This window comes from Carcharhinus amblyrhynchos, chromosome 6 (assembly GCF_965287045.1).
Source record: "Carcharhinus amblyrhynchos chromosome 6, sCarAmb.v2.hapA, whole genome shotgun sequence".
NCBI classification, from domain to species: Eukaryota; Metazoa; Chordata; class Chondrichthyes; order Carcharhiniformes; family Carcharhinidae; genus Carcharhinus; species Carcharhinus amblyrhynchos.
The window spans coordinates 90,823,500-90,837,959 of record NC_137329.1 but is presented as its reverse complement, the minus strand read 5'-3'; the positions used below and the strand labels follow the sequence as shown (position 1 = coordinate 90,837,959).

The following is a 14,460-nucleotide window of genomic DNA, read 5'->3' as shown; positions in this document are numbered from 1 at the left end:
GGCAGAGAATTCCAGAGATTCACCACCCTCTGAGAGAAGAAGTTCCTCCTCAACTCTGTTCTAAACTGCACACCCCCCCCCCACTCATTTTGAGGCTGTACCCTCTTGTTCTGGTTTCCTTTCAAAGTGGGAAGAATCTCTCTACCTCTACCCTATCTAGCCCCTTCATTATCTTGTAAGTCTCTATAAGATCCCCCCTCAGCCTTCTAAACTCCAATGAGTACAGGCTCAATCCACTCAATCTCTCCTCATGAGCTAACCCCCTCATCTCTGGTATCAGCCTGGTGAACCTTCTCTGTACTCCCTCCAAGGCCAATATATCCTTTCGCAAATGAGGGGACCAAAACTGCACACAGTACTCCAGTTGCAGCCTCACCAGTGCCTTACACAGTTGCAGCAAGACCTCCCTGCTTTTATATTATGTTCCCTTCGCGATAAAGGCCAATGTTCCATTTGCCTTCTTGATCACCTGCTGCACCAGCAGACTGGGTTTTTGAGATTTGTGCACAAGGACCCCCAGGTCCCTCTGCACAGTAGCATGCTGCAACTTTTCACCATTTAAATAATATTCCATCCTACTATTATTTCTTCCAAAGTGGATAACCTCACATTTGCCAACGTTATACTCCATCTGCCAGGCCCTTGCCCACTCACTCAGCCTATCCAAATCTCTCTGTAGACTTTCTGTGTCCTCCATGCAATTCGCTTTTCCATTCATCTTTGTGTCATCAGCAAACTTTGTTACCCTACACTCAGCCCCCTCCTCCAGATCGTCTATGTATATGGTAAACAGTTGAGGCCCCAGCACCGATCCCTGCAGCACCCCACGAGTCACCAACTGCCAACCAGAAAAGCACCCATTTACTTCAACTCTCTGCTTCCTGTTAGATAGCCAATCCTCAATCCACGCTAACACTTTACCCCCAACTCTGTGTACCCTAACCTTCTGCAACAACCTTTTGAGAGGCACCTTATTGAACGCCTTCTGGAAATCTAAAAACACCACATCCACCGGTTCCCCTCTGTCTACCACACTAGTCACATCTTCATAAAAATCCAGTAAATTTATGCTGCATCTGCTTGATTGGACCGTTCTTTTCTAGATATCCTGCTATTTCTTCTATAATGATGGATTCTAGCATTTTCCCAACTATGGACATGAAGCTAACCAGCCTATAATTACCCGCCTTTTGTCTGCTACCTTTTTTAAACAGCAGCGCAACAGTAGCTGTTTTCCAATCCGCCGGCACTTCCCCAGAGTCCAGCGAATTTTGATAAATAACTACTAACTCATCTGCTACTACTTCTGCTATTTCTTTCAGTACCCTGGGATGCATTCCATCTAGGCCCGGGGACTTGTCTACCTTCAGTCCCATTACTCTACCAAGCACTACCTCTTTAGTAACAATAATCGTATGAAGGACCTCATCTCCTACCAACCCTCTATCTTTAATATTTGGTAAGCTATTTGTGTCCTCCACCATGAAGACTGACACACAAAACTTATTTAAAGCCTCAGCCATTTCCTCGTTTCCCACCATTAAATCCCCCCTCTCATCCTCCAAGGGTCCAACATTCACTCTAGCCACTCTCTTCTTCTTTATATATTTGTAAAAACTTTTACTATCATTTTTTATATTTAGAGCTAGTTTAGTTTCATACTCTATCTTTCCTTTTTTTATCGCTTTCTTAGTCATTCTTAGTTATTTTTTAAATCTTTCCCAATCTTCTAATTCCCCACTATTTTTAGCCACTCTGTACGCATCGGTTTTCAATTTAATACTCTCCTTTATTTCTTTCAATATCCACGGCTGGTTATCCCTTTTCTTACAGTCCTTCTTTATTACCGGACTCTTCCAAATCTTTTGTGAAAAAATGGTCTAAAAACTTGTTAAACATGTCAGATTCTTGGATCAATTTTGTCTGTCAGCTAAACATTGTATCCAATTCATTTCCAATATTGTTATTACAAATGTGGCACAGAAGTATTTACATTTTAATAGAATGAAAAAACTTGCATTTATGTAGTCCTTTTTACATGCTAGGATGTTCCAAAAGACTTCTCAACCAATAAATTACTTTCTGAAGGCTAATTTCTTCTATTATGTGAGTAATGTGGTGCCCAAATTGGAGACTGCAGGGTTACATGAGCTGCAGTGAGAGGAGGAACTTATATTTTTGCTGGCCTTGGCTGAGAATTAGATGTTCACCTGGACATTAGCTGTACCCTCATAGTCTTCCCTGAAAAATATCTATTTGAATAGGGTCTTGATTTAACATTTTAGCAGAAGATAAGACAGTCTGTGAGTACTGCATTGAATTGTCAGTCCAAATTAATCTTCTCACTCAGAGGCAATGTACTGACACAGCCAAATTAACACTTGAAATTAATGCTAATGATAGCCACAATTTAAGGAAATGAAAAGGCTGTTTATTACTGGACTATTCTGATGATTATGTAGTTTATAGTTCATGTTAGTAGTTTAGAAGTAATGCTTAGTTCTGGGAAGATTAAAGTTTAACCATAGAAAATGGGGTAAATACAACTAAAGCAACTTGGTGTCCAATACACTTAAAAGGTTGAATCAAAAAAGAACAAAGAAAAATACAGCACCAGAACAGGGTCTTCAGTCCTTCAAGCCCATGCTGATCATGATGCCCTAAACTAAAAAAGAAACCTGCCCTTACTCAGTCTGTATCCCTCTATTGGCTCCCCATTCATATATCCATCCAGATGCTACTTAAATGTTGTTAATGTACCTGTTTCCACCACCTCTTCTGGAAGCACATTCCAGGCACCCATCACTGCATGAAAAACTTCTCCCTCACATTTCCCTTAAACTTTTCCCCTCTCACCTTGGACCTGTGCCCCCATATAACTGATACCTCCACCTTTGGAAAAAGCCTCTGACTATACACCCTGTCCATGACCTCTGTCAGGTCTTCTCTCAGCCTCAGTGTTTCCAGTGAAAATCACAGAATCATAGATCCCTACAGTGCAGAAAGAGGCCCTTCGGCCCATCAAGTCTGCACCGACCACAAACCCACTCAGACCCCACCCCCATATCCCTACATATTTTACCCACTAATCCCTCTAACCTACACATCTCAGGACACTAAGGGACAATTTTAGCATGGCCAATCAACCTAACCCGCACATCTTTGGATTGTGGGACAAAACCGGAGCAGCCGGAGGAAACCCACGCAGACACGAGGAGAATGTCCAAACTCCACACAGACAGTGACCCGATCAGGAAATTGAATCCAGTCCCTGGAGCTGTGAAACAGCAGTGTTAACCACTGTGCTACCGTGCCACCCCAAAATAATTCTTTTTATTCAACCTCTCCTCAACCAATGCACTCGAGGCCAGGCAACATTTGGTGAACATTCTTTGCACTCTCTCCAAAACTTCCACATCCTTCTGATAGTGTGTCTACTAGAACTGCACAAAATACTCCAAATGAGGCCTAATCAAGCTTTATATACCTGCAACATGATTTTCCAACTCTTGTACTCAATGCCCTGGCCCATGAAGGTAAGCATTCCATTTTCCTTCCTAATCATCTTGGCCACCTGTTTTCCCACTTTTAGGGAACTGTGGAGGTGCATGCCCAGATCCCTCTGTATGTTAATGTTCCTAGTGTTCTGCCATTTACAGTATAAATCACACCTAAATTTGATCCTTCAAAATGTATTACCTCACATTTATCCAGATTAAACTCCTTCTGCCATTTCTGTGCCCAAGTTTCCAATCTATCTATATCCTGTTGAATCTTCTGACAACATCGACTCTATCAGCAACTCTCGTATCATCCACAAACTTACTAATCAGGCCACTAATCAGTCCATGTCGATTTAAGGGGTTGAAAGCTAAACAAAGAGGCATAAAAAAGCAGGTAGACTTATTTAGCTGGAAAACTAGAGGTATGGTGTTTACACTGCTTGCGGCACAGAAAGATGTTTCAATTGGGACTTAGAGCTGGATTAATTTAAAAGTATTCAGTGAACTTAAAAGACATTGGGTGTATTTCTTCTGATAGGACCAGCAGACTGGCTGCTCAGAGAACAAGGTGCCATTTTAAAGGGCACCCCAATCTCTGCAGTCACATTTTTCACAAGCACAGGCCAGAATGAAGATTTTGATCAGGGATGCCTGAAATCACCATGTCAAGAGTGATGTTCAGATTTCCCCGGGCTAGAAGGGGCAGTCCAGACACAAAACCCCCATTCCAGGGGAAATGCCCCTGGGTCAACATCATGCTCCAGCCCACTCAACTCCCAGTACCCTGGAAAATCCTTCCTGGTAGTGGCAGAGGGGCACATGGCATTGCGCTTATCTCTTTGACCCTGCTCCCCCATCCCGGAATACGACTCACCAGGTCCACGATGATCATGGCCTGGACTGATGTCCAACCTGATGCAGGTCCTGCTGCAGAGGTGGGAGAATGGTGGGAACTAGCCTAAAAGCCCACTAATCACATGCACATTAGCATTTCAGCATATTAATGAGATTCCCGTCCAATCTGGTCAGGAACCTGATTGAAGGTGGCACTGCGAGATGAGAGAATCCTGACAGATTTGACGAAACCTGTTTCTCGCCTGATGCCAGAATCTCTGGGCCAGCATGATTCCCACCAGGGGCAAGCGAACTTGGAGGATTGCACCCTCCATTGTCATGGAGGTTCGTGAAGCTTATGAAGGTTCTCTGGTTTCAGTTTATCTGTGTGTTTGCTCAGGGAGGAAGTTGGTGGCAGTTTGGACTTGGAGTGATTTGCAGCTTGCAGAAAAGTCCTGGGAGCTGTTATCAGGCTCCAGGTAGTTAGGGCCCAGAGAAGTCCTGGCGAGCTGAGAAGGTGGTGAAAGTTTGGGGGTTCCATGCTGGAGAGTTAAATCTCAGGAGAAGCCATTTATGGCAGCCAGGAGACTGGAGTTCAGAGGCAATCCCAGCATAGTGAAGCCAGTGTTCTGCAAAACAGTTCAAAGTTTGCTGATAATTAGAGGTGAGAGTGTAGCTTTTGGAGACACTAGCCCCAGGCAGGATTCCCGATGGTCCACTGAATTGGGTGTGAGGGCCATATCAGGATTCTTGCCAGGCATTAAACCCACTGGGTAATTGGGTTCTTGCGAACTGGGAGTCTCCCGGCCCTGCGCCCGGTCAGATCAAGTTCTCATCCAGAGTGGGCACGAACCCGATTATAACTGATTAACTGTAATACAATTAGTGAGCTGGAAGCCTGATTCAATGGCTGCCTGGCATGCTCCCGCTCCCCCAGCAGGAAGTCTCCCAGGTGCTAATCTCTGCTGGTGCTGACAATTGGGGACCAGACTCCAATGCGGGCCAAGGAAGTGTGTACTGCCTCCAGCTGTATGCATGGGCTCCTCTGCCACTGCCAGGCTGAAATGAGGGATTCCTCAAGGAAGCTGGAGCATTGGGATGGCTTGAGCTGGGGAAATGGGGTTGACATCTCCCTCAAGCTGGGGCTTGTGGCTGGACTTCGACTTGTGGCCTTGTAAAACATGGAAATAACTCTCAGTACGGTGACTTCAGGCACCTTTCTGGACATTATTGTATTTGTTGTGTTAAAGCCTTGAAGCACCTAGTCTCATTGAAATCCGTGCCCCCTGAATATCCAGAAGCCTTCAAAATCACAGCAGCACTCCATGCTACAGTAGGCATTGCCATGGTGGATTTCAAAAGCCCCAGGTATGACCAGACTTCTTTGTAGTGCTTCGAGTGACAAGGGATGTCAGTTTCACTCAGGAGATCCCTTTGCCTTCTCTGCTGAAACCTGTTAGAACAGTTTTGATTAACAGGAATATTCAATTTTACTATAGAGATCCCCCCCCATGCTAATTTGAATTAGCTCCAGCTGCACTGAGACCTCTCCGAAGTGCTTTGGAGGGCAGGAGCATTCAATTTCACCAGGGTGGTCTCCCTTTCTGGCTCAAATGGGTGGCACGGTAGCACAGTGGTTCGCACTGTTGCATTACAGCGCCAGGGACTCGGGTTCAATTTCCAGCTTGAATTTGCACATTCTCCCCATGTTGTGTGGGTTTCTACCGAGTGCTCTGGTTTCCTCCCACAGTCTGAAAGATGCGCTGGTTATGTGCATTAACTTGAACATGTGCCAAAGTGTGGCAACTAGGGGAATTTCACAGTAACTTCATTGCATTGTTAATGTAAGCCTAATTTGTGACTAATAAATAAAATTTAACTGAACATAACAATGAGCCCCAACAGCTCTGTACCCTCTTAGAGCTGCTTTGATTGACAGCTCCAGGGCAGATCAAAGAGAGGATTAGCAAAGATGATACACAAGAAACTGATGGTCCATGAGCTGCTAAAGATTTTTCTGATTGACAGCTCCAGGGCAGGTCAAACAATTCATTGTTGGTGCGATCAGTTCACGCTCCATTAAGCTTGAGTACTTCCTTTTTTCACCATACCAGCGCTGTCTAGACCCATTTTGTTAACATTGTATTTTTTTTCAAGTCTCTGATCCATCGTAGAAAGCAGATTTGCTTTCTAAAATGGTTTCTTCCCCATTGTTTTTTTTATCGACTGCAAAGCTTCTCACTAAACCCATAGGCTTTCCATTACCATTTTTTTCACTTACTGTTTTTTTTAAACCCTGTCAGGTTTTAAGATTGGATAGTCTGGGTTTTTATCTTTGACATAGAGAAAGTCGAGGGAAGATTTAAATACATAAAATAATGAGGGGACCTTGACAGAGTGAAAATGGACGGATCTATTTCTTTCAGCAGAGGAGTCAACAAGGGGCACAGATTAAAAATGATAAGAGGAGTTGAGGGATAAGTATTTTATCAGAGATGGAATAAAGGTGGACAAAGTAGGTACAGGCAGAACCTACTTTAAAACATGGAGCACATGGTTATCCATTAAAAGTACCTTGATCTATGAGACCACTGCCATAGACTGACAGTCAACGGACATCTGATAAGCTGAATGGCCGTCTCCTCCGCTATTTTCTGTAAATCTATAGCCAGTCTGTGTGGTTTTATATGCACTAATCTGTATCTCTCTGATTTATTGTATACAAGCTCAAAAACAAAGTGTACTGTGCCACCCTGATACCCCTGCACAAGATATTTCAGAACTACACCTCATTATATTATGACACATACATGTGAAAACTAGAATCATTAAGATGCTGTTGTCATGGGGAAACTACATGTTTAATCCAGTTACATCACATATTTTAAAATGGACATTGCATGGAACATTTAATTAGTCTTGTGATGAACTAAATTTTGGGAAGCAGTTCAATTACAGTTTTCAATTATTATTCTGGATTCTTGCTACCGTCAGAGGTAAATTTAAGATATAACTCAAAAAGATTGGTCTCATAAAAGATCTAACATGAAATGCTTCCTGTGTTAATGTGAGACTCAGTTATTCTGCCATCAGTTATTCAGAGAGAAGGAAAAGTAGGAAATGTTCTTGAATGTCAGCTGAATAGCTGATCACTCAGACCCTCGATGCATTTTTCATAGTGTAATTCACATTAGGGCATTTTTCACAGTTTTAAAGTTGTTGAATCCCACATCCGTCGCACTGCCAGTGCCAATGGGAAACTCACCAATTTTCTTAATGTGACAGCATTTAGATTTCATTCAGGAGAATTGCAGTCTGAATCTTTGGTGATAAAGAATTGAAATACCTCGTGAGACAGACAGAATTTTGGGATTTTCAGTGGTCATCTGGTGGGTTGTGATCTGTGTGGTCACACCTGCCAGTTAGTATGCAATCTAGTATGTTCGACCATAGTTTGCCTGTGATTTATATTTACCTCATGTTGATTCCGAATGTTAGAGATAAGATAGATATAAGTTGCATATTAAATTTTATTTTCTTCATTTAAAACTGACAGACATTGTGGCTTTATTCTCAGTGGGTAACTGGGATTTCAAATTTTGTCTCTGGGATTGTCTGAGATTTCAAGCTTTTAGGATAAGATAGCTTAATTGAAACCTATAACTTCTGAAGGGGCTTGATAGGATAAACAGTGAGAGGTTTGTTTCTGTTGGTCAGGGAGTCCAAAACATGGGGGCAAGGTGTTAAGATAAGGGGCCGTTCATTTAGGGCTGAGATGGGAAGAAATTACTCAATTAAGGATTTGTTAATCTTTATATTTCTATACCACAGTGAGTTGTGGATACTCCTAAGGCTAGGATAGACAGATTTTTGGTCTCTTAGGAAATTAAAAGGGGGTGGGGTGAATAGAGTTGAAGCCCAAGATCAGCTTTGACCATGGAGCAGGCTTAATGGGCCATATAGTCTACTCCGGCTCCTATTTCTCTTCTTTAAACAAAAAGTCACTGGTCCCTAACCAGATTACAACACTTCACAAATAAAATAGTTGATTCTTGAGTAATAGGCTATGATATATATACCAGCTACCAATATTCTTACCTGTTCCATTACCTACGCAGGTTTTGTGCATTTTGCCCATGAAGAGTTCTAATCCTATAATGGCGTAGATGATGATTACAAACAGCACCAACAAAGCAATGTGTAGCAATGGGACCATAGCCTTGATGATTGAATTTAACACCACCTGGAGGCCTGCAAACACAAATAAGAGGGTTTTGTTTCAGAGAATATGGCAATTATAAATGGTTGAAATGTCAAAATTAATGGTGAATAGTGAATAATTCATAAAGGGGTAAACTTGTATTTTAAAATTGAACTTAGTTAATTGCATGTCTGACTCTTCAAAATTAAATTTTCAAATTGAAAATATCCCAGGTTTCTCTGGAAAATCTCTTCCTTTATACCCTTATGATGGTGAAAGCTGGGTGTGAGTGAATCCCTTTCAGAATTTCTGATAGATCCCAATAGTTTCAAAAGGGGAATGAGTTCTGAAATGTGTTAATGAGACTTAATTGAAGAAGTGTGATGAGTACATCAAAGACAAATTTAATTTAGGATTTTTGTTTAAATGAATATTTACTGTAACAACAATGCTAAAAAGTAGCTTAGAAGATAGCAAAACACCAAAACCCCTGGACCTGTCCACAGTGAGGGAGAATGAGACTGGAATTTGGGGTGGACCTAACTTTGTTGACCTTCCAGCCAATTTAGACTGGTCCTTTAAATTATAGTCAACTGATGTTCTACCTCCCTATAGGGTATCAGGGGACATCCCGGGTTTCTCTGGAAAATCTCTTCCTTTATACCCTTATGATGGTGAAAGCTGGGTGTGAGTGAATCCCTTTCAGAATTTCTGATAGATCCCACTTGTTTACTAGTATTAGGTGACCAATCTTGCAAGGAGTTGGAATGGGTTTTATGGACTGGGGTTAGGATGGGCAGTGTGAGCCCTCAAGGATATCAGAACCAAATGTTTTGATTTAAATATAATTTTGATTCAACTTAATTTTAAAGATCACCTTTAAAAAATACACAGACATTTTTACACAATTTCATAATCTACACTCCAGGTTTCCCACCTATAAAAAAGATATTAGGTCAGGACCATCTGAGTCCTCTACAGATTAGAACAGGACCAGCTGAATCAAAAGTAAGTCCACAGTAGATCTTCTGAGATGCCTCCACAACTATTGTATTCAGTACTGCAACTTATACGTTTAACTGAGCAGAAATACTATGTTTCCAAATTAAAAGGTATAGCCACAGTAGCACAGCACATTAAATGTACAAAACATCCTCATTATTATTTTCAACAGACATAACATATCACCTTAAACTTCAGCTATCTGTGCACTTCAGTAACGTATAGTTCCAAAAAAAGTAGCACTGTTGAGGAGTGGTCCTTAAAGTAATGACAAAGGAAGCATAAACGTCAACCTTAAAGAAGAAAAGGTTGAATCAAACCCTACGTTTATCCTATTCCAGTTAATTCATCATTACCCTCCACTTTCTCCTGTTCCTTTTTCTTCATGGTGTTTTACTGCTCATCTTTCATAAATCCATGCTTACCACAGTGAAGCTAATATTGTGCAACACACAGCATTCACAAATCCCTCATTTTAGTATACTATAGAACAGTGCCAGTGGTCAAATATCGGAACTATTGTATTGCAAAATGTATTTTACTGTGCTCATATTTTTTGAACATTTATTATCGTCAGTTCACTTTGTTGAGAGTTTTTTTGGGTGGGGGGAAGGGGGGACAACCATGAGAACTACATAGCCATGTCATTAGCCATATTGAGTGGGTAACTCATATTGTCAAGGATCAAACTGACCAACTTATCTTCACTTTGGCACAGATGGGAAGTCTATGGGCCCGATTTAACCATTGTGTTCATTTTCAGGCGTGAAAACTTGGTAAAGTCGAGCGTGAGGCGAATAGCGCAATCTGCACCTGCGCAGATTCCCATTTTACCAAGGCCCAAAAATGGCCACGATCGGAACTGCACTCGAAATGGGCATGACATCAATTTAAATGCATTTGCATGCATTTAAAATAACTTAATGAGCTGGTTGCCCAATCTTATTTCCCCCTTTAGCATCGCATTCGCCCATCCAGATTCAGCGCGAAACAGACATTCGGGCGCTCCAGCTTCCGAACAGGTAAGTTCAGAACTTCCAACAGCTTTCTAATTTAGATTGATGGAGGGGGACGGCAGGCCAGATCATTCTCTGGTGGGGGGGAGGAGGGAAGGCCAGATCGTTCTCTGATGGTGATGGGGGGCGAGGGACAGAAAGACCAGATGCTTCTCTAGTTTGGGGGGGGAAATCACATCGTTCTCTGGTGGAGGTAGGAGGAGGAGGAAGGAGAGGTGGGCCAGATGGATGTCTGGTGGGGGAAGCGGGACGGCAGGGGCAGAACGGGTCCACTGCCTCTCTGCGGGTGATCGGTGGAGGGAAAGGGGGCAGGGGGTTGTGATCGGTCTGGGTAGTGGGGGAATGGGTGGATAAGGGGGACGGTGATGTTGTGAGGGCGGGGCAATGTCTGTGGAGGTCATTGCTCCCGAGCCACTTTATCCGCTTTTTGCGGCCAGGGAGCAATGTGACAGGGCAATGTTTTTCAAATTCAGACTCGCGATTTTTTTCAGGCTATGTGCGTATGGGGTCGGCTGAGAACAGGTTTCCAAGTCGGATCTGAATTATGCCCAGATTCAGTACTTAGAATCAAAATGGTCAAATCACCCCCTATGTTTCCTTTTTCAGGCCTTTCCTGATACCATGCATACACATTATAATTTCTCATTAGTGGTCAAAACCATTGTGAATTTTCTTTTTTTTGCTGTTTATTGAAAATTTTCTTATATTTTACATAACAAACAAACACAGATACAGATCCACACAGTGCTCACGTGTACATTCAATGCAACTGGGCACAGGCTCCCCGTGGACAAGGGAACCCTGGTACCCCTGCATCCACCCTGCCCAAGTCCCATCTAATTGCACCAGTAATGACAATAATGATATAAAAACAAAAAGGAACGCTGCTGGAGAACCAACTGAGCGCCCAAGCAGCCCAGGCTATAAACTAGTGAGCAGAGAAAAGAAAGAGAGACAGCAAAGGAGAGAGAAGAAAGAGAGTGAGAGAGAAAAGAGAAAAGTTCTCATGTTGGTCCCCACACCTCGGCAGGATGGGCGGGTGTACTCAGGTAAAGGGCAAGGGCCTATCCACCAATCAGGGGAGGGGGATTTTGTGGGACACCCAGGGTCCTATGGCCATCAAGTATCTACTCACCTGGCTCCAACTGCCGTTTCCCAACATGTGCTATAAATGGTTGCCAGGTCTTATAGAAAATAGCAGTGGACCCATGTAGTGTGCACCTCATCTTCTCCAGTTTAATGGTGCCTACCACCTCCCTCAACTACTATAAGTGCATCGGGGGTGCACTTGATTTCCATCTCAACAGGATTATTATACCAGGAGTGTACTGAAAGCTACAAAATCCACTTGAGATTTCGGCAGCGACAGATTTAAAGGCATTACCTCAAAAAGGGCAACCTAGGGGGATGTACTTATGTCCCGATCTAGAGTTGCCGCAATTGTCTCCAATATTGCTGTCCAGTAGTTATACAGTGAAGGCCAAGCCCAGAACAAACGTAAGAGAGTGACGGGTGGAACCGTTCACAAATGGGCCTTGTGCCTGGGTACATTCTAGAGCAGCGGTCTCCAAACTTTTCAGTACGAGGGCCACATCGTATATTTTACACATTTCCGCAGGCCAAAGAAAAAAAATTAGTCTTATAAATGAATGCATAAAATTTAGTTGCTGCAGGCCATAGTTTGGAGACCCCTGTTCTAGAGCGTCTAACCCTTGTTAGTTATGCTCTGTGAAGGAATTTACATTGTATCACACCCAGCTTGGTGCATATTGAGGAGCAGTGTACTCAATGCAGCACCATGCCGCAATCCTCCTCTGAGAACTCCTCCCCCAAATCTTGTTCCTATAAAGGTTTAACCACTGATAGAGAGTTTTGTTGGGACAGAATTTGAGAATAAGGAACAGAAATGATACCACACATAGTAATAGAAGGCTCTAAGAAGATGTCAATGGAGTCATGAGATGGGAGCATTGGAGATTGGGGGTATAGGTCTCAAAAAATATCTTAAAAAGTGCATTGCAGGTAAAGCAAATTTAGCCACCATCTGCTGGGATGATGCAAACACACTGTCCACATACAAGTCCTGGCTTTGTCAAGGGGAAGTCATGTCTGACAAATCTATTAGAGTTCTTCGAGGAGGTAACAAGGAAGTTAAATAAAGGAGAACCAGTGGATGTGATTTATTTAGATTTCCAGAAGGCCTTTGGCAAGATGCTGCATAGGAGACTGTTAAATAAGTTAAGTGCCCATGATGTTAAGGGTAAAATCCTGACATGGATAAAGGATTAGCTGACTGGCAGAAGGCAGAGAGTGGGGATGAAGGGGTCTTTTTCAGGACAGCAACTGGTGACTAGTGGTGTGCCTCAGGGGTCTGTGCTGGGACCACAACTTTTCACAATATACATTAACTATTTGGAGGAAGGAATTGCAGGCACTGTTGCTACATTTGCAGATGATACAAAGATATGAGAACGGACAGGTAGTATTAAGGAAGCAGGGGAGCTGAAGAAAGACTCGGACAGGTTAGGAAAATGGGCAGAGAAGTGACAGATGGAATACAATTTGAAAAATTGTTACGTTATGCACTTTGGAAGGAGGAATGGAGGCATAGACAATTTTTTAAATGGGGAAATGCTTAGGAAATCAGAAACACAAAGGGACTTGGGAGTCATTCTTCAAGATTCTCTTAAGGTTCATGTGCAGGATCAATCAGCAGTTAGGAAGGCAAATACATTGTCAGCATTCATGTTGACAGGTCTAGAATACAAGAGCAAGGATATACTTCTGAAGCTGTATAAAGCTCTGGTCAGATCCCATTTGGAGCGTTGTGAGCAGTTTTGGGCCCCATATCTAAGGAAGGATATGGTAGTCTTGGAAAGGATCCAGAGGAGGTTCACAAGAACGATCCCTGGAATGAAGAGCTTGTCGTATGAGGAACTGATGAGGACTCTAGGTCTATATTCACTGGAATTTAGGAGGATGAAACTTACAGGATACTGCGAGGCCTGGATAGAACAGACATGGAGAGGATGTTTTCTCTAGTAGGGAAAAGTAGCATCACAGGGCATAACTTCAGGCTAAAGGGATGATCCTTTAAAACAGAGATGAGAAGGAATTTTTTCAGCCAGAGAGTGGTGAATCTGTGGAACTCTTTGTTGCAGAAGGCTGGTCATTGAATGTTTTTAAGACAGAGATAGATAGGTTTTTGATTAATAAGGGGGTCAGGGGTTATGGGAAAAGGCAGGAGAATGGAGATGAGAAAAATATCAGCCATGATTGAATGGTGGAACAGGCTCAATGGGCCAAGTGGCCTAATTCTGCTCCTATGTCTTATGGTCTTATGGTTTAAGGCTTTGCAAGACTGTCCTCCGCATTCTTGGATTTTTCCTACTCCAGCCAAAGCCTGGAAATCAAGTTTATGAAAAAAGGATTTGGAGATGAACACTGGGATGCACTGAAAGAGATTTAAAATCTCAGGTAGTATATTCATCTTCACCGCACCGATATGGCCCGCTAACAATAACGGGAGAATGGACCGATGTCAGAGGTCCTGTTCCGTCTGCCCCATGAGTTGAGCAAAGTTAGCTCCAAAGAGCCCACTAAATTTGCTAGTCACTTGCACTCCCAAGTAAGTAAACTGACTCATGACAATCTTGAAAGGCAGGGTGTGGAGCAGGAGGCTACGAGCCACTGCATTCAAAAGAAGGAGCTTACTCTTATTCAAGTTAAGCCTGTTTCCCGCAATATGACCAAAACTCTCCAGTATAGATAAGACTTCGGGAATCGAGTTGGATGGACCGCTGACATACAGTAGTAGGTCATCCGCGTACAGCAGTACTCTCCTCTCAATTCCCTCCCAACCAATCCAAGCACTGGTTTGCTGTTGTGAAAAGCCACAAGAGAT

At 42.8% G+C, this 14,460-nt stretch overlaps 1 protein-coding gene across 1 annotated transcript in view; it reads right to left on the bottom strand.

The window, feature by feature from the left end:
- cacna1c (calcium channel, voltage-dependent, L type, alpha 1C subunit) overlaps positions 1-14,460 on the bottom strand; it is a 1,035,639-nt gene that overhangs the window by 630,277 nt on the left and 390,902 nt on the right. The window contains exon 6 of the mRNA XM_080190924.1: positions 8,436-8,588. Within this exon, the coding sequence (XP_080047050.1) occupies positions 8,436-8,588 (153 nt within the window). The remainder of the gene's footprint in view (positions 1-8,435; positions 8,589-14,460) is intronic.